At 47.7% G+C, this 25,508-nt stretch overlaps 1 protein-coding gene across 1 annotated transcript; it reads right to left on the bottom strand.

Moving 5' to 3' along the window:
* Nucleotides 1-25,069, bottom strand: IL20RB (interleukin 20 receptor subunit beta). Its single transcript, XM_084753546.1, has 7 exons — nucleotides 24,786-25,069; nucleotides 14,220-14,346; nucleotides 12,018-12,208; nucleotides 8,205-8,329; nucleotides 6,192-6,342; nucleotides 2,710-2,852; nucleotides 1-1,338 (listed from the first exon to the last, which is right to left on the bottom strand). The coding sequence occupies exons 1-7, from the start codon at nucleotides 24,856-24,858 to the stop codon at nucleotides 1,210-1,212; spliced, it is 939 nt and encodes a 312-aa protein (XP_084609672.1). The 5' UTR covers nucleotides 24,859-25,069; the 3' UTR covers nucleotides 1-1,209.
* Between the last annotated feature and the right edge of the window lie 439 nt (nucleotides 25,070-25,508).

The following is a 25,508-nucleotide window of genomic DNA, read 5'->3' as shown; positions in this document are numbered from 1 at the left end:
TGAAGGCTAACGTTAGTCTGCACATTTTCTTTTTTTAATTTTGCAAACAGCATGTATGTTCCCAGATCGGTTGAAATACAAAATTAACACGCTTGGCAAGAGTCAAGGCAGAAGTATACAAAATGGTACAAAGCCCTGCAGAGAGCGTCAGCCCACACCCCGGCCGAGCTGCCTCCTTTCTCCTGGAGTCCCCAAAGTGGAGACAGGGCCGTTGGCCTCTGTGCTGAACACGGGAAGCACCTGGTTGAAACGGTTGGCCTGTCTCCACCCCTGGCTGGCTGGAGAGGTCCAGGAAGTTGGGGCAGAGACAAGCCAGCTCCAGGTTCCAGAGCTGGGAGGGTGGTGAGGCCGACTGTGCAGGGAGAGATGAGGTCACCTCCCTCCATCCTCCTCTGACCGGAAGCTCTTCTCCTGGAGGGAGCAAAGCATGGTCTCTAGTCAGGGGTTCCCCGATGAGCATCTGAGAGGGGGCTGAGAACCCCTGAGTGAACTGTTCTCAGGAAGAGGCCTCATGGGATTTCCTGTGGACAAGGCCCTGGGACCTGATAGCGTTTCATGAACCCACAGCAACATCCACGCATGCCCCATCGTGGACAGGGCTGTGTCACCCTCCACAGCACCTTCAACAGAGTTTGCTGACTTAGCCCTTCTGCCAGGATTTAGCTCATTCTTCCTTCCTTTCCTCCTCAAGGCTCCCTCTGGGGAAGTGAGAGATCCAAACCAACAGAGGTTTGTGTTAGGTTTTGAATTCTATTCATCTTCATTGTTTATTGTTTATTTGAGACCGGGTCTCACTATGTACTCCAGGCGGCCTCGAACTTGTGACTTTTCTCTCCCCCTCCTCTCAAGTGCTGTGATTATAGGCATGCACCCAGTTCCGTGTATTCTTGTTGCTGTTGATGTTGCTGTTGCTGTTGTTGTTGTTGTCATTCTTAGTATACATTGTATACTCTGCCCCTCCCCCCACTGCCCCGCTATGGCAAAGCTGGGGTGCAGAGAGATGAAACCAGCCCCTCACTGTCATTCAGTGAGCACTTGGGAACTGCAGGTCTGGGGAATCACTTTTTCTCACCACTTGCTGTCACTCTGGGAGTCCCACCGCTTTGCCTCTGATGGTTGCTGCTAGGCATGCACACAGCGTGGGGGGGGCTCTTTTTACTTCTCTTGCCGAGCAGGCTTCTGGGTCCTGCAGGCAAGGCTGTTAATCCCTCAGGTCCTCCCTGAAGTCTGTGAGATGGAGACACCGAGAAGGTGCTCGGAGGACAGCACGGCCACGGCACAGGCGTCCGCCTCTTCCATTCTGCAGCTGATTAGCTTCTGGGATGAACCGGTTATTTTCTAAAAATGTGTTTTCATAAAAGTCGTGCGTTAGACATTGCTTGATTGATGGTAGCCACAGGGAATAAATACTATAGCAGTCCCAACTGTTTAACTTCCTTTGTGCGTGCGTGCGTGCGTGTGCTCACATGTGTAGGCAGGTGCATGTGCTTGAATGTGCAGGCCCTAGCTTCACACTGGGAGTTTTCCTTGATTCCTCACTCATCGTTTATTTTTGTTCTAGGGATCCAAACTCTGATCCGCAAATCGCCTCAGCCCTAGTTAACTCCCAAGTGGCACAGCTGTCCAGCACCCTCCCTCCCTTCCTCCTTTCCCCTCCCCCCCCCCCACTCCCATCCCCATGGTTTGAATGAGCATGTCTCCCATGGACTGTCTGGGAAGGATTAGGAGACGCGGCTATTGTTGGAGGAAGATTATTGCTGAGCTTGAGCGTCTGGAGGTCTCAAACGCGCACATACGACCCAGCGTCTCTCCCTGCCTCTGCCCACTCTGTCCGCCTGCAGATCAGACCGTAGGGCGATCAGCTACTGCTCCGGTGCCGTGTCCCTTCTTCCCGCCACGGTGATCATGGGCTCGCCTTCTAAAATTGTAAGCCAGCCCTCAGTTAAAGGCTTTCTTTTATAAGAACAGTTCAGGAACCCCAGCACTGTGTTGGCTACAGACAGACCTGGTTCTGGAACGCGTTACTGGGTGTAACTTATGTTACAATCACAGCAGCTGAGAGTAAATCAAAAGGCACTTTGGAAGCTCGAGACTGCACAACTCCTGAAACACCAGGCACCCTGGGCAGAACAACACGGCCACCCTCTTGGTAATGTCAGGCCCCAGGGGAGAAGTGGAATGGGCTGCCAGAGCCTCAGGGTGCCCTGGAGAAGGGAGGATTCACCCGGACCTTCTGACCAGTAGCTCCTGTGACCTGAGCATAGCCCCAAAAACCACATGGTGGAAACAAATCCCAAGTGCAACAGCGTCAGGGGAGGAAGCGCAGGAGGCGATGAGGCTGTGAGGCCCAGCTTCATGAATGCAGGCTAGAAGGACTTACGACTGCAGCACTGAGAACTTGTCCTATCACCTTTGGTCATGTTGTGATAGCAAGAAGACCTTCACCCCTGAGGGCCTTCAAGCTTCCTCACTGCACCACCACCATCCCCAGCCTCTGGGAGCCAAGGAACTACTTTCCTTCTCTATAAATGACCTAGTCTGCGGCAGTCTGTTACAGCATCACACGCAGACTGAGACAAGTGAAGTCCCATTAGTGCTTTCTCCGCTCTCTGTATATCTTCATAAGCTATTAAAAATGTGGCCATGCCCCTCTGAGGCCCATGATGCCTCTGGCCAGCATCATACTGAAAGGTATAAGAATATTCTTACCAAGGTGTCCGGGAGGACAACGGTGGGGCAGCAAGAATACCGGAGCAGCTGGCCCATCTTCCAGGTGGAGACGAGTACAACCAGGAGGATCAGCACGAAGCCAACAAACGCAAACAGAGCCAGTGCCAGCGGGAGAGTCTCTCCTGTGGACAGAGCATAAAGGAAGGCTTGGGAACGGCAGGGAAAGGGAACGGACAGCCCTGAGCCTCCAAGATGGCGAGTGACAGCACCCTGAGAGTTGCTGTGTCCTCCAATGGCTACAGCTACCACCATTCTTCTGGAGTCTCAGTTGAAGTGTGGTGTTTCAGAAAGCCACAGACACAACTACCATCTCAATTTTGGGAAGTGGGGGTGGGGGGGGGAATGTAAGGCGTTGCCTATGGTAGCATGTACCTGGCACTACTACCAGAGGGAGGCAGGCTGCCAGGCCCCAGGCAGGATTGGGGGTGGGGGGGGGGCTGTTGAAGCCAAACAGCCCAGAACAGGGCTGGGCGGAAACCAAAAACAAAGTGTTTCACAATTTTCTCTTGGCATTGACTTCTATGATGGAGGCAAATAGTAAGTCCCCCAACAGTCACATGATAACTGGCAAATGAAGCTCCTGTTACACACACTAGGGCTACGTCCATCTCCCAGCACCCTGCTGCTCACAGTGAGGACCCCTTTCATAGAAGAGGATGTTATTTATTCTCAAGATGGGTTAATGGCCTGTCCCAGGATACGCAGGTCGGGCCAGCTCCAACGCCCTTGATGAGTTTGTTAACAAATACAGTAAAAAGCACCAGGTCTGAGCATCTGGAGATGCAGAGGAGGGGGTGAGCTAGTCTCCCACCTCTCAGTTCTAACCCCAAGCAACCTGTTTATCCCCACCTGCCTGGGCGGTGCACCCACAATCTTAGAGGAGACTCTGCCCCTGTGGAGTGAGGCATGTGCACTGTTTCACTTTTGGAAAGTCTTTTTTTGGCAGTCAACATGAAGCAGTGTACAGTGTTCAGACCCTTCCAATCCACTCCTGTGATGTCCGTTCCAAAAAGTCATTCCAAGGAAGGAAATGAGTGTGTGCATCAGTCAGTGCACAGGAAATGTCCAGACAAGAGCCACCCACAGGCTATCACCAATCACCTGCCCAGTAGTGTCCTGCCACTCACGCGTCCCTGTGTGCTGTAACTCTCCTCGTAGCACACCCCACACACACACTGGGAAACACCATGCATGAAGTTAGCTCGCTGTTTGTCTCCACAACTGGAAGGCAGGGACTCCCTTCTCTGCCCCAATGGAGAGGCTAGGACTTGGCCTGGAGTCAGTGCTCTGCAAATACTTCTTCTATTTAAGAAAGAATAGTATCTTCGATGGCAAGTGGGAGTGATTTAAAGGCCAAACAAAACAGGCTGATGCAAGCTATTATGGAACAGTGGCATGGCAGGTTAGCAGTTCAGCTGTTCAAAGGAGAAATAGGATAGGCAGATTACAGTTTTGACTGATAATGGGAAAAAATTGGGCAGTGCGTAATATGTCCATCAGCAAGGATATGCTTGTATATATTGGCTTACTGTGTGTCTTTAAAAAGTAAGGCAGGCCACGTGTAGTGGTACACACTTTTAATCCTAGCACTTGGGAGGCAGAAACAGGTTTGTCTCCGAGTTCAAGGGCAGCCTGGTGTACATAGTGAGTTTCAGGACAGCCAACGCTACATAGTAAGACCCCTTTTCCAAGGAGGAGGAGGAGGAGAAAGAGACAGACTCAGAAAGGTTACATGTGATACAAAGTGTAGCTGACCAGGTACAATGCCTGGGAACACTTGGGTGCCGGCGTTGAGGAAGGGTTGAAAGCTACAGACAACGGTGGAAGAATCAATGCAGGGCTCGCCAGCAGACATGCATGTGTGCCTTTCCTCGTGTGTGATCAGATGCCTGACAGGAAGCAGCCAGAGGCTGGGAGTGTTTACTTTGACTCAGGCTGTGAGGGGGCATCCATCCTGGCAGGGAAGGTGTGCTCCCGGGAACAGTTCTCAGAGGTGGCTGCAGGAACAGGAAGCTCATGTTCATAATCCCAAGGCTCAGGAAACAGGACAGGAAGTGGATTGGAGCTTTAAACCTCAAGGTCCACCTCCCAAAGAACCACTTTCTCCAGCTAGGCCCCACCTCCCAAGGGTTCTACAACTTTCCCAAATAGTGCCACCAGCCAGGGACTAACTGCTCAAACACATGAGCCTGTGGGAGACACTCTGCACCCAAACTGTAACAGCTCCTCTCTTGAGCAGCATAAGGAAGGGGAGAGCATTTAATTCCCACTTTGTTATAGGTCTATAAATGTCTGCAAGATACATAAAAGCAAGATTCAGAACAGTTCACATGCCATCACTTTTGCTTAAAAGATGATATATTCACATACTTACATATACATGTCCTCGTTTACATGTATATGGACTCAGAAGTCTCCAGAAGACTATATAAGACACTCAGACTGAAAAGAAAGGATGCAGAAAATTTATGAATGTATAAGAGACAAAGGAAGATTATTTACTCATATATTGTGTGTTATGGACCATATGAATAGACTGTATATTCAAAATAATAATTTTTAAAGCAAAAATGTTATTCTGAAAAATGTAATCAGTGGTGTTTACATGATGGGTTCGTGGGGTGTAAGATTTTGTTTCTTTTCAAAGAGTTTTTAATTACTGTAGGTTTCTTTGGACTGAGACAGAGACAGAGACAGAGAGACACAAAGAAGAGACAGAGAGAGAGAGAGATGGCCCAGTCAGTAAAGTGCCTGGCATGCAACCATGAGGACCCATATAAAAGAGGAGAGACTGTGGATATCTATAACACTAGTGCTCGGAAGTCGCTGGAGCTTGCTGGCCAGCACAGCCTAAGCTCTGTGATCAGTGAGAGAGGCTCCCTCGTAAAATAGAAAAATGCTTAATATCAGCCTAATATCTGCCCTTCACGCTCACATGTGCATCTGTGTATGTGAACATATATATATATATGTGTGTGTGTGTGTGTGTGTGTGTGTGTGTGTGTACACATACACACATATACACAGAACGCACGCAAGATTTTTAATTGTTTTAACTCAAGTGAAAAAATTTAGTCAAAAACGAGGCTTCTGTAGACTGTAAGATCCCTCCCAGACAAAAGAAGCTGTAATTTTGGTACGGTGCCTCCTTCCAAGGTCTAACTCTCTTACAGCCATCTTTGCCCACAGGCAGCATCCTTGTGGCAAGCTAGTCTTGTCATAAGTGCCCCAGGAGGAGGAGGAGGAGACTTTGCGGGAAATACTCCAGACAACTGCTCAAGAAATCCCGCCCAGGCCCCAGGGTGGGCTCCTACGCCTGAGGGAAGTGGAGCTTACCTCAGAACCCACCAAACCTAGAAGTCGAGGAAAGACTTGGAACCAGAGACACTCAGTGGGCATCCAGGCATGCACTGGTAGCGCTGCCAAGGGCGGCGACCCAGCGTTAGGCAGGTTACCCTTACCTTGCATCTCCACACACTTAGTCTGGCTGAAGGCACTGTGCCTCCCGATGGCTTTCACCAGTGCCTGCGCCTTCACACAGTACTCGGCCCCTGGTTCCATGGTTTCTAGATGCACTGGAACGGCCCCACTCTGCACCACCTTAACGTGTTCCTTTAAAAGAGATCATCAAAACACAGTTACCGCCTAAGGGCAGCAGAGCTAAATATGGTGGGGAGAGCTGGGCAGGAAACAGTGCAGGTCCGTCCTTTCCCAGAACACAGAGAACATTCCTTCTCATTCATGCATGGAGACTTTCATTTCCTCATTCACGCACTTACACTAAATTAAGCCTGTACTGTGGGCACGGGCACCCAGCACCGAGCAAAACGCACAAAGCCCCTGCTCTCAGGGAGCTTGCAGGTGGGAGAGAAACATTACACAAACACGCTTCTTCTGGTAGTGATGAGGGCTGTGAGGAAAAAGCAGGGTAAGGCCAAGAGAGCAGCGAGGAGGCACAAGGGTTCAAAGGCACTTAGAAACAGCCTCTCCAACAGGACAGCATATGAGCCGAGCCATCCACCTGTCTGTCCACTCTTCAATTCCCACTCGAACCCTCGGGCCTGTGAAGGAACCTGTAGAAGCTTGTGTGACCCAGCCCAGATGACTCAGGGTACACACTCTCTCCTCCCAGTTATAAGGGTGGGGAATAGGCTTCACCCCAAAGAATCTGAGCCCGGTACAAGCTCTCTCCTGCCACGTCCCAGCCTTTCTCCCGCCTTGTTCCATCTGCCTACCTGGCAATGCAATGCTCTACCAGCGTGCCCTGACCCAGCAGGGTAAATATTGGCCAGTAACCTGTCTCACCTGCCCACACCATCTTCCAAGGACCACTCTCCCACTCAGCTGAGGGTACACAACACCCAGATATTGCTAGGTGACACTGAACACCCCAGACTGAGAAAGGTACCCACAGAGCTCAGCCGGCTACCTGAAATCCACACAGCTTAGACTTCTAAATTGAGCACAAGCAATGGTATTCACCCCTGCAAGGGTTGGTCCTAGGAAAATGAATCCCTCAAGCTGGACAGGACAAAGGGAGAAGACCGGATGAGGAGGGTCAGTCTGAGAGGCTTTGAGGAGTCATGGAGGCACAGCCGTGGGCATGTATAGGACCAGAGGGCAAAGGGGAGAGGGCACGGAAAGACCTTCAGGGAGAGCACAGCAAAGCTCCCACAGGCCAGGGTCCCTGAGATGTTCAGACTGTACTTCCCCCTGGTCTTGTGTTGGTTCTGCTCCCCGGTTTGATGAGAGACCTCTGACCATATCGATCCTTCTGAGAAAGCTAGCTTTCTCAGTGGGTCACCAGGCCTTGTCATTATATGAGCTTAAACAGGGGTGCGCTGGAGCTGCCGCTTGTCTGACCACTCTTCCACAAGGACTAGCTTGCCACTCACGCCAGACTGTGGCAAACATCCCGTGGGGGAAGGGCAGCTCCCTTCCAGGCTCTCTGCACGGCCCACCCGATCGTCATTAGACAGATAGGCTTATGCATGAGCCAGCCCCTGGCTTGCTGCCTGCTTCTGCACTCTGCCAAGACACACACCCTCAAGAGGCTTGTGCCCACCTTCTGTGCTTTTGTAATTATCCGGAACACCCTGACCTGGAATATCCTGGCCTGCTGCCCCTAAGTGTTTGGTACTAGCTAGTGAGGGAGAGAGAAAAATAAATGCATCAAAAAGGTCTTAGGGGTCCAGAGAAGTGGAGCATCGGAGCAACGGAAGCAGCCTCCCAAATTAAAGTAGACCTGGCCTGAAAAGTATACCTGGCCAAGGCCTAGGATGAACAAAGGAAGATCTTTGAGGAAGGAGTGGAGGGATGTTTGGTTCTCTCAACTCTCCTTTCTTATACTTCACCCTGGTCAGGCCACGTATGCCATGACGGCAACATAGCTAGACTTAACTCCCTCACCCCGAGAAAGCTGTGCTCATTCTCCACGGCTTGACTCAAAGGCCAAGGTCAGTGGGAAGCCTCACCATGGCGCCAGGCTCCTTCCTCCAGTAGACCACAAGGAAGTCAAACTGGGGCCCGAGGTCTTCCAGTTCAATAACCAGATGCAATCCATGTTCGGTGACCTCCATCCTGGGTGGGGTGAGGACAGCTGTTGGCAAGAGAAAGAGAGGAATCAAAGCTCCAGAGAGAAGTGATTTCCTTGGGATAAAATGACCGCGTCATCAGTGGAAACCTCACAGCCCCTAAGGGCAAGGGAGGGGGTCTTCCGAGGGGTCCTAGTGTGTGGAATACTATACACAACAAGTTTTCTCCTGCACTCCATGGGTGCTCATAAAAATCTTTTTAAATTTTATTTATATTAAAATTTGTTTTCAAAAAATATATTTGAGGCGTATGTATGTGGGCATGTACACACATGTGCACGTACGCATGCACATGTGCATGCACTTACACGTGAAACATGAAGCTTAGTATCTCCTTCTACTGGGAAGGTCCTAAGAACCAAACTCTGGTTATCACGTTTGCCAGAATCTGCCTTTGCTTGCTGAGCCATCTTGGTGGCCCTCATAAAATGGTTTTTGCATGATGAACAAGTAGAAAACAAATGACAAAGACTTAATACAATTTTTTTTTTTAATCCCAAAGTCACGTTCCTTCTCTGGAAACACAGCTCAAGAGAAGGGATGAGGGACTAATCTAAACACTCTTGCTCCTCTCCCTTTTAAGACACATGTCCTGTCTCCTCTCTCTACCACCCTGTTGCATTGCCCTTTACCCTGACTCGTCTAGTGAGCAGACGCTGTTCCTTAATGCTTGCTGAGCACCTGTCTGACTCTGTAATGTCTGCAGACAGTCCTTACACGGCACCGCTGCCTCTGTAATGTCTGCAAACAGAGACGGTTGGCCTCCACATATGAATGGAATCTGGGCCTCCAATTGCCATCTTTTTTGACAGAAGTTTCTGTCTAGTCACTTTTATTATTACTACTACTACTACTACTACTACTACTACTACTACTACTACTACTATTATTATTATTATTATTATTATTATTAGCAGCAGCAGCAGCAGCATTATTATCATATTGGCAGCCCTGGGAGCAGAAACCTCTGGTCTACACTCTGTGTACTTACTTTCACTTGATCTACCCAGAAACGTCAGAAGGTAAATGTTATTCCTGTGGCACAGAGATATTAAGGGACTTGCCCAGAGTATGTGTCGGAGAAACCAGAGTGACCCTCTCAAGTGGAAATGGCAGATGGAGTGCCCGTAAGAGATGCAGCACTCCTGCAATCCCAGCACCCGGGAGGCAGAGGCAGGTGGATCACTGTGAGTTCAAAGGCAGCCTGGTCTACAGAGTTCCAGATCAGCCAAGGCTCCACAGAGAAAAATCTGTCTTGAAAAAACTAAGACTGACAGATACAGATCTCCATCCAGTGCCATCCCCAGCTAGATTGCTGACTCCACCACACAGGAAGCCCTCAGGACTTCTCTTTCTTTCTTTCTTTCTTTCTTTTTTTATTTATTTTTGAGACAGGGTTCCTGTTTGTAGCCCCTGGCTGTCCTGGAGCTCCCTTCATAGACCAGGCTGGCCTCGAACTCACAGAGATCCACCTGCCTCTGCCCCCTGAGTGCTGGGATTAAAGGCGAGCAACAACAACAACACCTGGCACCCACAGGATTCTTGAGAGAGATTCTGTTCTCTTCAGCACACGCAAACCCCTCTCCCTCAGACTCCCCTACAGCAAGATCTTTTTCCTGCTTATGCTGGCCTCTTCAGCACGCATTTTACTGCCCAGCCCCTCCCAAGTAACTGTTGGCACTCCCTGATCTCCATCTGTCCTGGCCTTCCTTCCAGCAATAGTTGCCAGACCCCAGAGGAGTTCCTGGCTGGAGCCCTGGTCTCCCAGGTACCAGAGGAAGTGGTGCTTGGTGCTGCCTAAATCTGTGGGCAGAGGAAGAGCGGCAGTGTCCCCCAGTGCTCCTAAGCCTCCAGGTGCCTACACTGGGCTCCGGCCACTACAGCCAAGTCTTCTCAGGGCCTGAGAAAGATGCTTAGCAGAAAAGTCCACATTTTGCAACCAAAGCCTCCCTGGCATCCCACGCCAACAGCCCGACACTACTCCTATGTTCACCGGCTCTCAGTCCCAGCATGCCTGGGACAACAACGATAATAGTAACAACAGCTGGCTGCTATGCCAAGACTGAACTGTGGTGAGCATCCACATTTCATACGGTTCTCCTCAACTCTCCCATGAAGCAAAATACTGAAAGCACACAGCTAACCACATCCCAAGGCGGGTTTGAACCAACCGTCATAACTCCTCAGGGCCAATTTGGGATGCCTCGCCATCTAAACCCTCCGGAGTTCCACTCAACATCCCGTGTCCTCAGTAACTCAACTTGTCGCATTACTGCATACCCGGATTTCCTGATCCTGAGCCCTCACTTCCCAACAGATCTATCACAGGAAGAAAATCAGCCACTGAAGGCCCTGCCCTTCTCCAACCCCGAACTCCTGCATCCTGGCCACTCCCACCGCAGATGAGGGCGGGGTGGGGGGGGGGTGCTTTCCACGCCCACTCAGTCCTCTGTGTGAGAGCAGTTGCAGCCATGGTCAGTTTCTCAGGCGCCATCCCAAAGACCTCCAGAAGCTTTCCGGTCCTTCTACCTACCCTGGCACCTACTCGTATCCTTCCTCTGTCTGCATTTTAAACCCCTTGAGATTTCTGAGACCCTATCCTGCGTTCTCTCTACCCCCCCTACACCGTCCCTGGACAGTCACATCTATTTCCAGGCCCTACAGCTGGTAACACTGTGTTGTGTGTTTGGCTTTCGCCGCCCCCATGAAGCCCCAGGCCCCAGAGCCTGATTTCCAGCTGCTAGTCAGACACCCACAGCCCGCCGTGTTGCAGAAACCTCAGCTCCCAAACCACATAGACAGAGAGTTCTCCTCTTTCTCAAGGTCAGTTACTCCTTTCGGGTTCTCGGCCTCGGACATCGTGAAACTAGATTCCGTCTTCGCTCTCGATCCCTAATAGCTGGTCCCCAAGCTCTGGCCATTTTAAGTGCAGCCATGTCTCCTGAATTTATCCAGCCCGCCCCCCCCCCCCCCCCCGCTCCCTCATCTCCTCTGCTACTCTAAAGACCAGAACCCATCTTGGCTTAGCTGGAAGGTAGCTATTCCCCTCTCATTATTTTTTTTTTTTTTTTTTTGCCCTGCAGGCTCACCCTACTCCAGATCCCTTCCCCTCGGTGGCCATAGTGTTTGTTCTGCAAAAAACACATGGCTCAGACTGTGGCTTCTTCCATCACTCCTAGCCCCTGACTTGGTGAAGCTTCGCTATAGGGCCGGCCACATCTCTCCCCTCTGCCTATCCAGCTCTCACCCCGTCCCGAGCACACACTCCCTTCCACACTCCAGCCGCGGTGTGTACTCTCGGCCATATTTGGCCACTTACCTGGGTCCTTCGCTTCCCTTTCAATCATTGCCCAGCTATCATCGTAATTGAAAAGTGATTTGCCAGCAAGCGCAGAGAGGAAGTTTCTAGTCGCTGTTAAATGTGCAGATGTTTGTAAACAACTAGGCTCAGATGGGAGGGGAATGGGCGGAGTTAAGAATCTTAATGCCAAAGCTAGAGCTTCAATACCTGCGGACCCTAGCCAGGACAGTCAGGACTGACTCCCAAAGTGGGACAAGGAAAAGACATTGCATGAGAAAGCCAGCAATTTTTTTTTTTAAATGTTCCTTAAGGGCATTTTGTCACGAGTTCTTTTGATGCTGAACATTTAAGTGAAAGTAGTTCCTTAAATGGCAGGAGGGGGTGTGCCTTACTTGAGTTCCGATTAAAGGGGTGCTCCAGGGTGCTCCAGGCTGAAGTCTGTGAGGCCACCATGGCCCTGACCCTGAAGTTATATGGTACTGTGGCCGTGACGTCATCGGTGACGTCACACTCCAGACCTTTGGTCGGTGAGCACTGGCTGCTGGGGATCCAGACGTGGCTCATGTACAGGCTCTCATATTCCCTGGCCAAGGAGAGGAAGGCACAGGGTCACACCACAGCGTTTGACGCAGACTCAGAGATGGCTGTTAACTGCCTTCTATGGGTCAGCAGAACAAGCATCTCCATCTCCAGATCCTCCCCTTGCTTCCCAACGCCAAGCACCACTCTCCTTTGCGGCTCGGGAACCTGAGCATAAGCCCCGATCTGCCCCTGTCTTCTTCCTACGTCCACAGCCACCACCCTCACGTCAGCCTCCGCCGTGCCTCGCTGCGCTGCGGTTTCCCATACTTCATGCGCTCTGCAGCGGAGAGCCCATTCTCACAGACCCCCACGGCCGAGAAGACGATGATGTTTCCGTCCCCCGATGGCTTCCTTCCTGTGAGACTCGGGCCTTCTCTCATCCTGCCCTCTAGGCACGCTGCTCCTGCTCTACTGACCTGTTGCTCACTCCTTCAAAATGCGGATGATCTCTTTTTGCCTAGGGCCTCTACCTAGCTGTCCCCTGTCTCAAGTGTCCGCTTCTGATGTCTGATTGGCCGGACATAAGTATCACCTCCTACAGAGGCCACCACCCAAGACAAAGGAGCTGCAAACTCAGCTCCTTTTGCATCAGCCCTAACAGCTTCCTATCGGACTCAAAACTCGGCATTTGGCTCTAAGCTCTGCTCCTGGATAAGACGCTTTGTGCTGATAGGAATCAGCGTTGTTCGGGATAAGTAGTCACTGGCCCCTTGTGGCTACAGAGCCTGTGAAAAAGGAAGAATGGGGCTCTGAAACATGTGTCAAGTTAGCTCACACTTAGATAGCTGGTGGCTGCAAAGCTGAAGGGCGCACACCCAGTGTATTTAGTACCTCTTCTTCTAGAAGCTAGTTTCTCTGGATCTAGAAATGTGCGTCTTTGTTTTTTGTTTGTTTGGTTTGGTTTTTTGAGACAGGGTTGCTCTCTGTAACCTTGGCTGTCCTGGACTCCTTTGTAGACCAGGCTGGCCTCGAACTCACAGTGATCCACCTGCCTCTGCCTCCCAAGTGCTGGGATTAAAGGCACCCGCTACCACTCCCGGCTCATCTTTGTATCTCTGAGCCTAGAAGAATGTGTTCACACGTAGGGCTCTGTCTGTGCTTAGTGTGTTAATCCTGAGATTCACAAGGGAAGAACCAGTTCCACAATTTTGAGCCATATCTGAAGTGAGCTTTAGTTAAATGCTGACCCTGATCGGCTTCGGGCAGGACCACTCCCTGGAATGCCCCAAGATACACATTGCAGAGGCTTTTATGGACAAACCCCCATGGCCACTGTATTTTCCCTACATGACCTTGTTACTTTCCAAGGACTACATCCCAGGACATTTCCTGGTCCTTGGGAGGTGGGGCTTACAGGACAACCTTGGGCCTTACAATTGCTGTGGAAGTATGCTGAGCATCAGCTCTGCCAGTCACTTCTCAGCAATCACTAGTGCTTGGTCAGCGGCAAAACAAAAAACAAACCCAGAACCTAGGCCGGGCGTGGTGGCGCACGCCTTTAATCCCAGCACTCAGGAGGCAGAGGCAGGCGGATCGCTGTGAGTTCGAGGCCAGCCTGGTCTACAACGTGAGTCCAGGACAGCCAAGACTACACAGAGAAACCCTGTCTCAAAAAACAAACAAACATACAAAACAATCAAAAAACAGTAAACAAACAAACAAACAAAAACCTAGAACCAAGTTCACCCCCAGGCTACCTGAACTTTAGGGTCAAGACTTATTTGGGCTTCTAATCAAGAAAACTATAATCTCCTAAACCCCAAAGGGTCTGGCTCTCCAGATTTATCCATTCCAAGACAGGACCAAACAGTTTGCTTGCTGTTGAAAACAGGCATAACAAATGTGTTCGGTTTTTCCATACCCGTTTATACCAAGGGGTGGACGGGGGACGGGGAGCATCTATTCTTAGGTCCCAAAGCATCCTTGGGAAGGGAAGAATAAGGAAGGGTTATCCCTCTCAGAAGTGCTATGTAAGGAAGAAAAATTATTAAACAAAAGCGAACTCAACTTACCCCTGGTACTCCACAAAATAGAATACTGTCTCCCCAGGCTGGGTCACTGAGCTCCACATCAAGAGATGCCTCATATTGGTTGACTGTACAGAAACATTCTGTGGGGCAGGCAGAACAGCCACTCCGTCTGGGATGAAATTAAGTACAGAAGCTGACATCTGAGTGACAGTGAGAGCTAGCATAGCTTCAGATAAAAGCCCACAGGCTCATGAACGGCAATTGCAATTTCATCACACACGCGTGCCTTTGTGACAGCACGGCATATTTGTAGTAAAAATGAATGGCTAAGCTTTTAGTGAACATTGCTCATATTCTTTTTGTTTTGTTTCTCTGTGTAGCTTGGCTGTCCTGGACTCACTTTGTAGACCAGGCTGGCCTCGAACTCACAGAGATCCACCTGCCTCTGCCTCCCGAGTGCTGGGAATAAAGGCGTGAGCAACCACACCCACCTTTTTGTGATCCTACTGAGCACAAGAACCATTATTTTCCCCATTATACAAACAGAGGCATGCTATTTGTTCAAGAGTATATTTTTGTTGTTGTTGTTGTTTTAAGATAGTATTTCTCTATGTAGCCCTGGTTGTCCTGGAACTCACTCTGTTGACCAGGCTGGCCTCAATCTCAGAGATCCACATACCTCTGCTGGGATTACAGGCATGCACCACCACTGCCAGGCATGAATATGTTTTTATTTAATAACGTATTATTGGTGTGTATGTATGATATGCATGTGTAGATATGCATATGCCATGGTGTATACATGGATGTAAGAGGACACCTTTAGGGTTCTCTCCTTCCACCAATGGGAGTCAGGTTCAGACATGGGTCATCAGGTTTTCATGAAACTACCTTTATCCCGTGAACCATCTCACTGGCCCTATTTATTTTAATGACTATATAAAAATTATACCCATTATACCTATGAATAAAACACATGTATGCAATGTGTTACTTCAAATAAAAGCAAGCATGTATCTTTTTTTTTTTTTTAGCTAAATACATTTCCCCTTCTATAATCGATGTGCTATGTAACAGGACACCAGACTAACCTCTGCCATCTGACTTTAACTTACTAGCTGCTAACCAATCTTTGCCGTGTCCTCTCTCTGTACCCACAACTGTCGCCAGCCTCTAGATGCCACTGTCCCTCCATTCTCAGCGCACATGAGGTCAGCTCTTTGATAGTCCACCTAGGAATGCAAGCGTGTGCTGCTTGTCTTTCTGTGCCTTGTGTGTGTCACTTAGCACACAACCTCCCAGATCATCCACGTCAGCCTTTTATGGCTGAACAGTGTTCCACTGTGTGTAGGTGCTTCTATCTAGTTATCAGCTGATGAGCACGTAGGTGAATTCCACATCCTGGCTTCCATGAACAGTCAGCAGAGGTGTCAACACTTATCTGGTTTCCCTTGGGATGTGCTAGCTACACAGCAGTGGGATAGCCAAGCCATATGACAGCAGCACTTTGAACATTTTGAGGAAGTTCCACACTGTTTTCTATAAGGATTATAATATCTTCCATTCTCAGTAATCGAGTGGACCAGCATGTGGCTCGTTATTTTTAACTTTTTAGTGGGAACCACTTTGTGGTCCTGGGGACGAAATCTCAGAGGCACACATCCTAGGAAAGGGTCCTCCTACCGAACTACATCCCCAGGCTGGAGTGTGGTGATATCTTATTTTGGTTTTATTTTGCTTCTCTGGCATTAATGATGTTGAACATTGCTTCACATCCTTGCTGGCCAGTCATTGGTATTGTGTACTTCTGAGAAATGTCTATTTAATTTTACTGTGCATTTTCAATCAGTTTATTTATTGACTTGCTAATGAGTTCTTTATAGAGTCTCTAGATGGTAGTCTTAATGCCGGACTGACCTGGATTCGGGCCTTGACTCAGCCCTGGACTATGCCATCTTATGCAACCTTAACAACCTGAGCCTCCCACTTCATGGCAAATTCACACAGGCTCTTGCCAGTTTTTCATCATGGCTCTCTGCCATCCTTGGGTACAGGAACACATTAGTTCGTGACCACTAAGGCCAAATGGGGCATCAGCAGCCAGGTGGGAAGCTCTGACTCAGGAGCTAATCTGGCAGAGATGGTACCAAAGGGGCTCAGAGGCTCTACCCTGCAAAGCCTGGGAGCCCGCAGCCCATTCAGGGCACAGGGCACTAGTCACGAGGACGAAGGCAGAGTGTGTAGGGCATACGCACAGGGGCTGCAGTGTACATAGAACAAAAGTGGCCAGCAAAGCTGCACCTACACCCACAGGGACTTCAGGCAGCCCACAGCTCAGCCTTCCATGTAGCCCTTGGGTACAGGCTGGGCCCTCGGCCACCATTCCTTCCCTTTCTACATTTTATTCTTTCAGTGCCCAGCACCTGGCTCTTTTGCTGTTACAGTTGCAGTGATGGCATCAATGGCGTGGCCGGCAAGAGTACCAGCTGGGCCTTTACTAGGACTTTTTTTTTTTTTTTTTTTTTTTTTTTTTTTTGGTTTTTCGAGACAGGGTCTCTCTGTGTAGCCTTGGCTGTCCTGGACTCACTTTGTAGACCAGGAAGGCCTCGAACTCACAGCGATCCGCCCACCTCTGCCTCCCAAGTGCTGGGATTAAAGGCGTGCGCCACCACGCCCGGCTTACTAGGACTTTTTTGTTTCTGCCTCTGGATTGGCATCATGCATCAAGCCCTGTGAACACGAGGAAGAAGGGATGCTCCTGAGAATGCCCTGGCTGGCTGGCTGGTGCCTCGCCTCTCTTTTTAACATGGGACCCTGATGACGTCCCTTCATGTCATCCTTAATGTACTCACTCGGCCTGGGAAGAAAGACCTGGGACACCCACAGCGAGGCTTCTTAGCCTTCCAGCCCTAACTTCTTTGTTTTTGTTTTCTTTTTCAGTTCTTAATTTTGTTATTTATTAGCTTACGTGCACTGTACAAAACAAAACAAAACAACAACACAAAAACTGGGCCGGGCGTGGTGGCGCACACCTTTAATCCCAGCACTCGGGAGGCAGAGGCAGGTGGATCGCTGTGAGTTCAAGGCCAGCCTGGTCTACCAAGTGAGTCCAGGACAGCCGAGGCTACACAGAGAAACCCTGTCTCAAAAAACAAAACAAACAAACAAACAAAAAACCTACTAGGCTTCACAAAGCTCTAAAATGTGCACAGCATGCTCCTGCTCTTGATCTGACTCTCAGCACTATTTTCTCCCTCCTTGCTTCTCGTGCCTCATGCTTCCTTCACAAAAAACCACCGTCGCTACCTCCAGGCCTTACTACGTGAAAGGAATAAACAAACCTAGATTCTGTATATGAGAGAAAAGAACATTTGTCTAAGTCTCGATTATCCTACTCAACATAATGATTTCAAGTTTCCTCTCTTTTTCTTCAAATGACATGATTTTATTCTTTTGAGACAGAGTCTCACTGTGAAGCCAAGGCTGTCCTGGAACTCATTATGCTGCTTGGCCTGGTCTCAAACTCACAGCGCTGCCCTTCACCACCCCTGAGCTATGGAACTAGTCACGCATGGTCACTCATGTCTATAATCTCAGCAGTCGGGAGGCTGACGGAGAAAGATTAAGCTGGAAATAAGCCTGGGCTACATAGCGAGTCCCAGGCTGCTACAGAGTGAGGCCTTGTCTCATTACAAGAAAGAAAAAGCAAAGAAAGAAAGAAAGAAAGAGAGAGAGAGAAAGATTATGGGACTAGAATAACTAAAAATCTGTATGTTTGTGTATGTGTCCATATATGTGTTTCTATGTAGTATGTGTGTCTATGTATGTATGTGTATATATATCGGTCTCTGTGTGTCTATATGTGTATGTCTCTATGTATATTTGTGTGTCTGTCTGTGTTGTGTGTATATTTGTGTATACATCTGTTTGTGTGTCTATGTGGTGTATGTCTATTTGTGTGTAGGTGTATATCTGTGTGTGTCCATCTGTGTGTATATTGGTGTGTCTATTTGTGTCTGTGTGGTATGTCTATTTGTCTCTGTGTGTATTTGTATGTGGTATGTACATTTGTGTGTGTATGTGTATTTATGTATATGTCTGTCTGCTATGTGTGTGTTTATGTGTGCATCTGTGCATATATTGTACATACACGTTAAAGCTGGGATTTGAACCCAGGACCCTGTGAATGTTAAACATATACTGTATCATTGAACAAAATCTACAGCCCCAATTAAAACAAGCTTGAAAGAGGTAAAGCAGGCCATGAAAGATGACTCAGACAGCTGGGCGTCGTGGTACACACCTTTAATCCCAGCACTTGGGAGGTGGAGGCAGGCTGATTTCTGTGAGTTCAAGGCCAGCCTGGTCTACAAAGAGAGTTCCAGGACAGCCAAGGCTACACAGAGAAACCCTGTCTCAAAAAACCAAAAAGAAAAAGAAAGAAAGAAAGAAAGAAAGAAAGAAAGAAAGAAAGCAAAAGACTCAGACATGCCTGTTTCTCAAGCTGCTAATCTGAGCTGGATCCCCAGAGCCTATGTAAAGGTGAGAGGAGAAAGTCAACCCCACAGCATTATTCCCTGACCTCCACGTGGGTACCATGGCATCTGCCACCCCCAACAAGAAAAATAAAGAGAAAGAGCAGAGGAACCAAGCCACATATTCCAAGGTTTACAGTAATTAAGACCGCAGCGTGTGGTATCAACAAAGACATAGATACATGGATCAAAAGGCAAAAGTAAAGATCTCAAAAACACTCAAATGTTCACGTTTGATTTGACAAAGATACAAAGCAAATCATTAGAGGAGAGCATAGGCTTTAAAACAAACAGTGGTGTGAAAGCTTGGTCTGTTTAGGGGAAAGACACCTCAACCCACACCTCACGAATTACAAAATAATGAACTCAAAATGGATCTTAACCATTATCTCACAAAGGATGGCTATATAAAATCCATAAGGAACACTCAAAGCATATTAAGAAATCCAACCACCAGAAGATAAAAAGAAAAGGCATGGAGACCTTTCATCAAAGGAAATATACAGATAGCAAATAAGTGCATGAAAAGATATTTATACCAGAGTTGGCACAATGGCTTGCCCAGTGCTTAGGAGTACTGACTATTTTTTCCAAAAAACCTAGGTTCAATTCCTAGCACCCACATGGCGGCTCACAACCACTGTAACTCACTTCCAGGGGATGTGACGCCTTCTTCCAGCCTCTGAGGGCACTAGAAACACATGCAGCCAAAACGCCCATACGTGTAAGTAAAACTCTGTTTAAAGATGGTTAAATCATTTGCTGTGGCGGAAATGCAAGTTAACACCACAATGAGACATACAACACAACTATCTGGATGAAACAGCTGTGTAGTTAAAGTTACAAAACTGGGCTGCAGAGGTAGCTCAGAGGTTAAGAGCACTGTCTGCTCTTCCAGAGGTCCTGAGTTCAATTCTCAGCAACCACACAGTGGCTCACAACCATCTACAATGAGATCTGGTGCCCTCTTCTGCCACACATGTGGGCAGAGTACAACTAAATTCTACAGAGGCCGGTGGATTGCTGTGAGTTCGAGGCCAGCCTGGTCTACAAAGGGAGTCTAGGACAGCTAAGGTTACCTAGAGAAACCGTGTCTCAAAACAAAAACAAAAACAAAACAAAAAAAACCTCTAAATTCTGGAAAGGAGACAGAAAAGATGGATCCCTCATACACTGCTTGTAGAACTGTAAACTAGCACATTGATTCTTAAAAAAAAAAAAATCGTTTGGCAGTTTCTTTTAAAACTAAATGTGCAACTACTATCTGACTTAGCAGTCGTGATATCTTGGGCATTTATCCTAAAGAAATGGAAACTTCCACCACATAAGATCCACATAGGAATGTTCGAAATTGAACTGGAGGTGGCCCAAGTGTCTTTCAGGAGGTGAGTGCGTAAACAAAGGGTAACATGCAGATAATGGAAGGGGACCATGAACAAGGAACCCAGGTGGCCACTAGTGCCTCAGGATGGCGAGGAAACAAACTGACCCCTTCAGCCCCCAGAAGGGACACAGTGCTAACAACATGATATTTGGGGGATTACTTCAGACCTTCAGAGGGGTGCACAATACGGAGGGAGCTCCTGTACCCCTCATCCATCTCTCCAGTCACTCAGCCATAGCAGGACTATAAGGTAAGACCAAGATAGTAGCTGGGCGTGGTGGCACACGCCTTAAATCCCAGCGCTCCGAAAGCAGAGGCAGGAGGATTCCTGTGAGTTCCAGCCAGCCTGGTCTACAAGTGAGTTCAGGATAGCCAAGGCAACATAGAGAAACTCTGTATCAGAAAAACAAAACAACAAACAAACAAAACAAACAAACAAACAAACAAACAGACTGAGACAGTAACTGCAGTGTCCTAAGCTTCCCCCTTTCTGGCTCTATTTGCTTCCTTCCGGGAACCAGTCCAGGACTCCCCACCCAGCTGTCATATCTAGTCAGTCTCCTCCGCTCTGTCCTAAATCTCCCTTTGTCTTTTATGACCTTGACATTTCTGGAGAGCATCGGGTCGGCTGGTTTATAGATTTGTTCTCAATTTGGGTGTCTGTTTTCACAGGACTTGGTGAAGTTACACTTTTTTTTTTATTGCGTGTCTTTGCCATTACAGCACCATCTCACACTTGGCCCTTGGGAGACGTGGCTGAGGGTGACAGGATGCCGCACCAACCCAGCCCCTTCAGTATCCATCACTAATCCCTCAAAGGCTGATGAAGCTGACCCCATTCCAGTTTCCTGGGGGGAAGTCTTAGGTTGTTCCTTTCATCACGTTAGCTGGAGACCTGTCTCAACTATGTGACTGCGCCCTCAGAGAGAGGTGTTCAGGTCAGCTATGGTCAGCATTTAAAACGGGCTGCAACATCTCTTGGCCTTGGACCTGAAAGTAACATTCATAGCTCTCAGCCCTCGAACCACTGCTTTGCCCTATGAAGTCCAAACATGGTGACTGGAGTCTGGTCTAAGGCTGTGAATAATTTCCTCAGCTGAGGGAGGATCTTGCTGTGTATCCCATGGGGACACAAAGGTATGCTCCTCTTTGGCCCACTTTCATGAGGCACACTAGTGGGATGTCAAAATCCCCAGGCAAGATCTACCATGCATTCTTGCAGAAAGAATTCATTTCCATGCTGTGCACTCTCTTTCTTTTTTTTTTTTTTTTAATATTTTTTATTTAATTTTAATTTATGTGCATTGGTGTGAGGGTGTCAGATCTTGGAGTTACGGACAGTTGTGAGCTGCTGCCATGTGGGTGCTGGGAATTGAACCCGGGTCCTTTGGAAGAGCAGTCAGTGCTCTTAACCACTGAGCCATCTCTCCAGCCCCCTGTGTAGTCTTTCTACATGCTTCACAAACAGGGCAAGTCCAAACAGCTGGTTGCAAAATGTTCTTACGTTTTGCTTTGTATGCACAGGACACAGGGTCAGTATCAGATGTTAATCTTGATTTGCACAGCTACCAATTTACTTACCTATTAGAGTTAATATACTGGGAGAGATATGTGAGAGTATGTAAATTCTTTTCTACCCTTCGTATGTTAATTTGGACAGGTGTTGGTAGGTAGTTCTTTCAGCACACTGCAGGTATGATCTGACTCTCTTTTAATTGGGCTTCTCTTATAAGAGCCATTCCTCCTGCACTGTCTTGTTTTGTTTTCGGTGATTTACTTATACGAATAGACTCATGGGTATTTATGGTGAAAATCCAATGCTACTATTATTTACTTTGTTATCAGTTGTTCCAGCTTTGGCCTATGAAAAAACTCTTTCGGGTTGATTCTTGTGTTCACTTGGCTCACTGTCACCCACCTCCCCACCCTTTTTTCCATCCTAGGCTTGTCAGTCAGCTTTGTTTTGTTTTAAAGACAGGATTATGTCGACTTGGCTGGCTTCAAAAATCAAAGAGATCCACCCGCCTCTGCTTCTGAGTGCTGGAATTAAAAGAATGTGTCAGCACACCCAGGCTTGTCAATAGGCTTTAAAATAATAACTTTTGATGGACAAATTTCAAAGATAATGTAAATTCTGACTAATGTTAACATCTTATATAAACATGATAGTTATCAAAACTAAGGGACAAATGTGGGTCAATTACCATAACAAAATTTCAGATTTGATTTGGACAGTTCTTTCACTAGGAATTTTTTCCATTCCAAGATCCAACTCAATACACTACGCTGCATTTAGGCCCCCATCCTATTTTAAGCACTTCATTGCTTACTACAAGATGCTCCTGTCTCATCTTGCACTTTCTCTGCCCAGTCCTGTTAGCATCCACTTCTCTAAAGAGCCCCACCCAGGGAGTTTCAAAAATCCAGTGCCTAGGCAGCTTCCCAGATGAATTTAGTCTCTGGCTGTGCAACTTTAGCAGTTCTATTTGTCAAAGCTCCTCAGGCGACTCCAGTGTTCATTTCAGACTGGGACACTGACCTGGAGCTTACTTCTGGCAGACAAATGATAGCTTGAAATGTGTTAAATCCTCACGTTTTGAGCGTTTCAGTGTATTTATAGCAGGCTTTATGTTTGCTGTAAACAGGGGACAGTTTTGTTCTCTAACCAGCATCCAGTCCAGAGCCCACCACAGAAAAGGAGCTTTATAAGCACTAGGTGAATAAACCTGAGGAAGTGAGCCACACACATCTTGACTCTCATAAGCAATTAGCTTAGGTCTGCTAGGTTTGCTGTTGTTTGGTTGGTTGGGTTTTGTTTTTGTTTCTAGACAAGGTTTCTTTGTGTAGCCTTGACTGTCCTGGAACTTACCCTGTAGATAAGGCTGGCCTTGAACTCAGACCTCACAGATGCACCTGCATCTGCCTCTGCCTCCTGAGTGCTGGAATTAAAGGCGTGCACCACCATGGCCCAGTGAGTGTTGAAGTCTTTTAAAACATACTTGTATTATTTTGTTTTAACCCTTCAAGACTTCCCTCTCTCCCTGCCTCCCCCAACAGGGTTTCTCTGTGTAGCCTTGGCTGTCCTGGACTCACTTTATAGACCAGGCTGGCCTCGAAGTCACAGAGATCTGCCTGACTCCACCTCTCTAAGTGCTGGGATTAAAGGCATGCATTACACTCGGCTGAAAAATGACCAGTGGCTAAACTAGTAAGTCACACACACACACTCACACATGGTGGGAGGGAGCAGGCAGGCAAGGACACAATTGCCATGGCAAGTTTGTGGAGGTCAGAGGACAACTTGAAGAAGCTGGTTCTCTCCTTCCACCACATGGACCCTGAGGATTGAACTCAGTTGTCAGGCTTGGCAACAAACCACCTTTTCCATACTGAACCATTTCAATGCCCCCTATTGGAAATTTATAACAATCAAGGCCAAGGCTAGAAAGTAAGGATAGAATGTATCAACTGTGAAGACAGCAACCTATAGTTGTTTCCTAAAAGTCGTGAGAAATAGGCTCAACTAAATATAGGGTGAGACCTGAAAATACAGATGAGAAGAAAATGAGAGAGAGAGAGAGAGAGAGAGAGAGAGAGAGAGAGAGAGAGAGGGAGGGAGAGAATGCTGAGCCTTTGGAGGTGTGAAGATTTTGGGGGCAGGAATACCATCCATTTCCACTTAAGCTAAACATTTCCAAGTTGCCCTAGTACTGATTGCTTAAGTTGCTTAAGTACTCAAGGCTCCCACTGACACCAAAAGGTACCTAGTTCCTTGGAGGATTGAAACTAGAACTTTCTCTTAAATGCAATTGGACTTGAAGAAGCATTAACATGTTAGGAGCTACAGTTTGGGAACAATAAAGAAAGTAATTAGAAGGATCCAGGAGTAGAACAGAAAATTATGTAATCTTACTGGCAGAGAAAATGCCCCAAACCAATTTTTTTTCCTCTGTGTACGGTTTCTCTGTATAGCCTTGGCTGTCCTGGACTTGCTTTGTAGACCAGGCTGGCCTCGAACTCACAGGAATCCACCTGTCTCTGCCTCCCAAGTGCTGGGATTAAAGGCGTGCAGAACACTCCCCAGCTCCAAACCAAATCTTTTAAAAAATGTTATGAAGTACCTTTTTCTATAATGACCAAGAGAAAAATCTAATTTTTATAAATCTTACGCTCAATATAAAGCTTATAAATTATGTTTTTTGTGTTTGTCAGAATTTGTAATCATTTTAAATGCCACATGGAAAATGACTGCAATAACTACTTTAACTCTTCAAATACAAAATGAATAAAGAGCAAAATGCACAGAACTCCACAGACTATATTAATGGCATCTTTCTAGATTGTTCTGTGGATATTAGGAGGAAATTTTCCAAATACAATGCAGGCATTTGAGATGTGGAAGATGGAGATAAAAGGTTTTAAGAAACAGACATTTTAGCCAGGCATGATGGCGCACACCTTTAATCCCAGCAGTCAGGGAGGCAGAGGCAGGCAGATCTCTGTGAGTTCGAAGCCAGCCTGGTCTACAAACTGAGTCCAGGACAGCCAGGGCTACACAGAGAAACAGTGTCACAAAAAACAAAACAAAAAAGACATTTTAATTCAATCCAAAATCCAGGAAAGTACTTGTCACCTTCTTAACCTATAATCAAGGCCCAAACTATCTGATGTATTTAAATTCATTCTTACCTGGGAGAACACTTGAGATCAGGCTGTAGAAAACCCACATGCTAGGGCTTGTCCAGACTCCTCGTAGAACCATGGCGCTGGCCTGTCAGGTCTGAGGGTCTCTGACAGGCTTAGTTTGCCCTGAAACATTGTTTCCTTCCGGAGAGACGCTTTCGGTCTATCCCAGCCATCTCGCTTCAGGAAGCAGATGTTGCTGCTGCGATCAGAGTTGCAGTGAAGCTCCACTTGTTCTGGAAAGAGGAGCCGGCCCAAATGCTCAGGATGGGCGGAATTGCAGCACCCTCCTTTTTGCCCAAACCCAGATATTGCATCAAGGGGAGTGGCCTGTGAGAGTTCCAGAGAAATGATAACAGGGGAGCTTGAGACATCCGCCTGAGGGCGACATCTGGGCACACAGACCAGGTTGTAGAAGCACCTGCGTGTTCCCAGAAGTCCATCAACAGCCAGGATTATTTTTCCCTACTCAAGTAGCTTCCTTTGCCAAGTCCCTCTCTGCCCATTCATGCAAGCTGGGTGCTAATTAGCTCTGTTTGCTAATACTTGCAAGCGGAGAAGTTAAAGGATTACTATCACTACTGTAGTTTACAGTGCTGGGGGTTGAACCCAGGGTTTTGTGCAAGCTATGCAAGCACTCTGCCACTAAGCTACATGCCAGCCCTGTTGCCTCAAATTTAAATACCATTTTAAAAGCCAAAAGATAAAGAATAATAGTTTTATATTTGT

This window comes from Acomys minous, assembly GCF_964271855.1.
Source record: "Acomys minous genome assembly, chromosome: 13".
Classification (NCBI taxonomy): domain Eukaryota; kingdom Metazoa; phylum Chordata; class Mammalia; order Rodentia; family Muridae; genus Acomys; species Acomys minous.
Note: the sequence above shows the minus strand (reverse complement) of the source record. Positions and strands in the feature narration are given on the sequence as shown.

What these genes read in the sequence shown, in the direction of transcription:
- IL20RB (XM_084753546.1), bottom strand. Translation starts at nt 24,858, where the DNA reads ATGGTTCTACGAGGAGTCTGGACAAGCCCTAGCATGTGGGTTTTCTAC. An exon ending in GATCTCAAGTGTTCTCCCAG is followed by an intron (nt 14,347 to 24,785) that starts GTAAGAATGAAT and finishes ATTTCATCCCAG; the next exon opens with ACGGAGTGGCTGTTCTGCCT. An exon ending in GGAAGGAGCCTGGCGCCATG is followed by an intron (nt 6,343 to 8,204) that starts GTGAGGCTTCCC and finishes TCTCTTTTAAAG; the next exon opens with GAACACGTTAAGGTGGTGCA.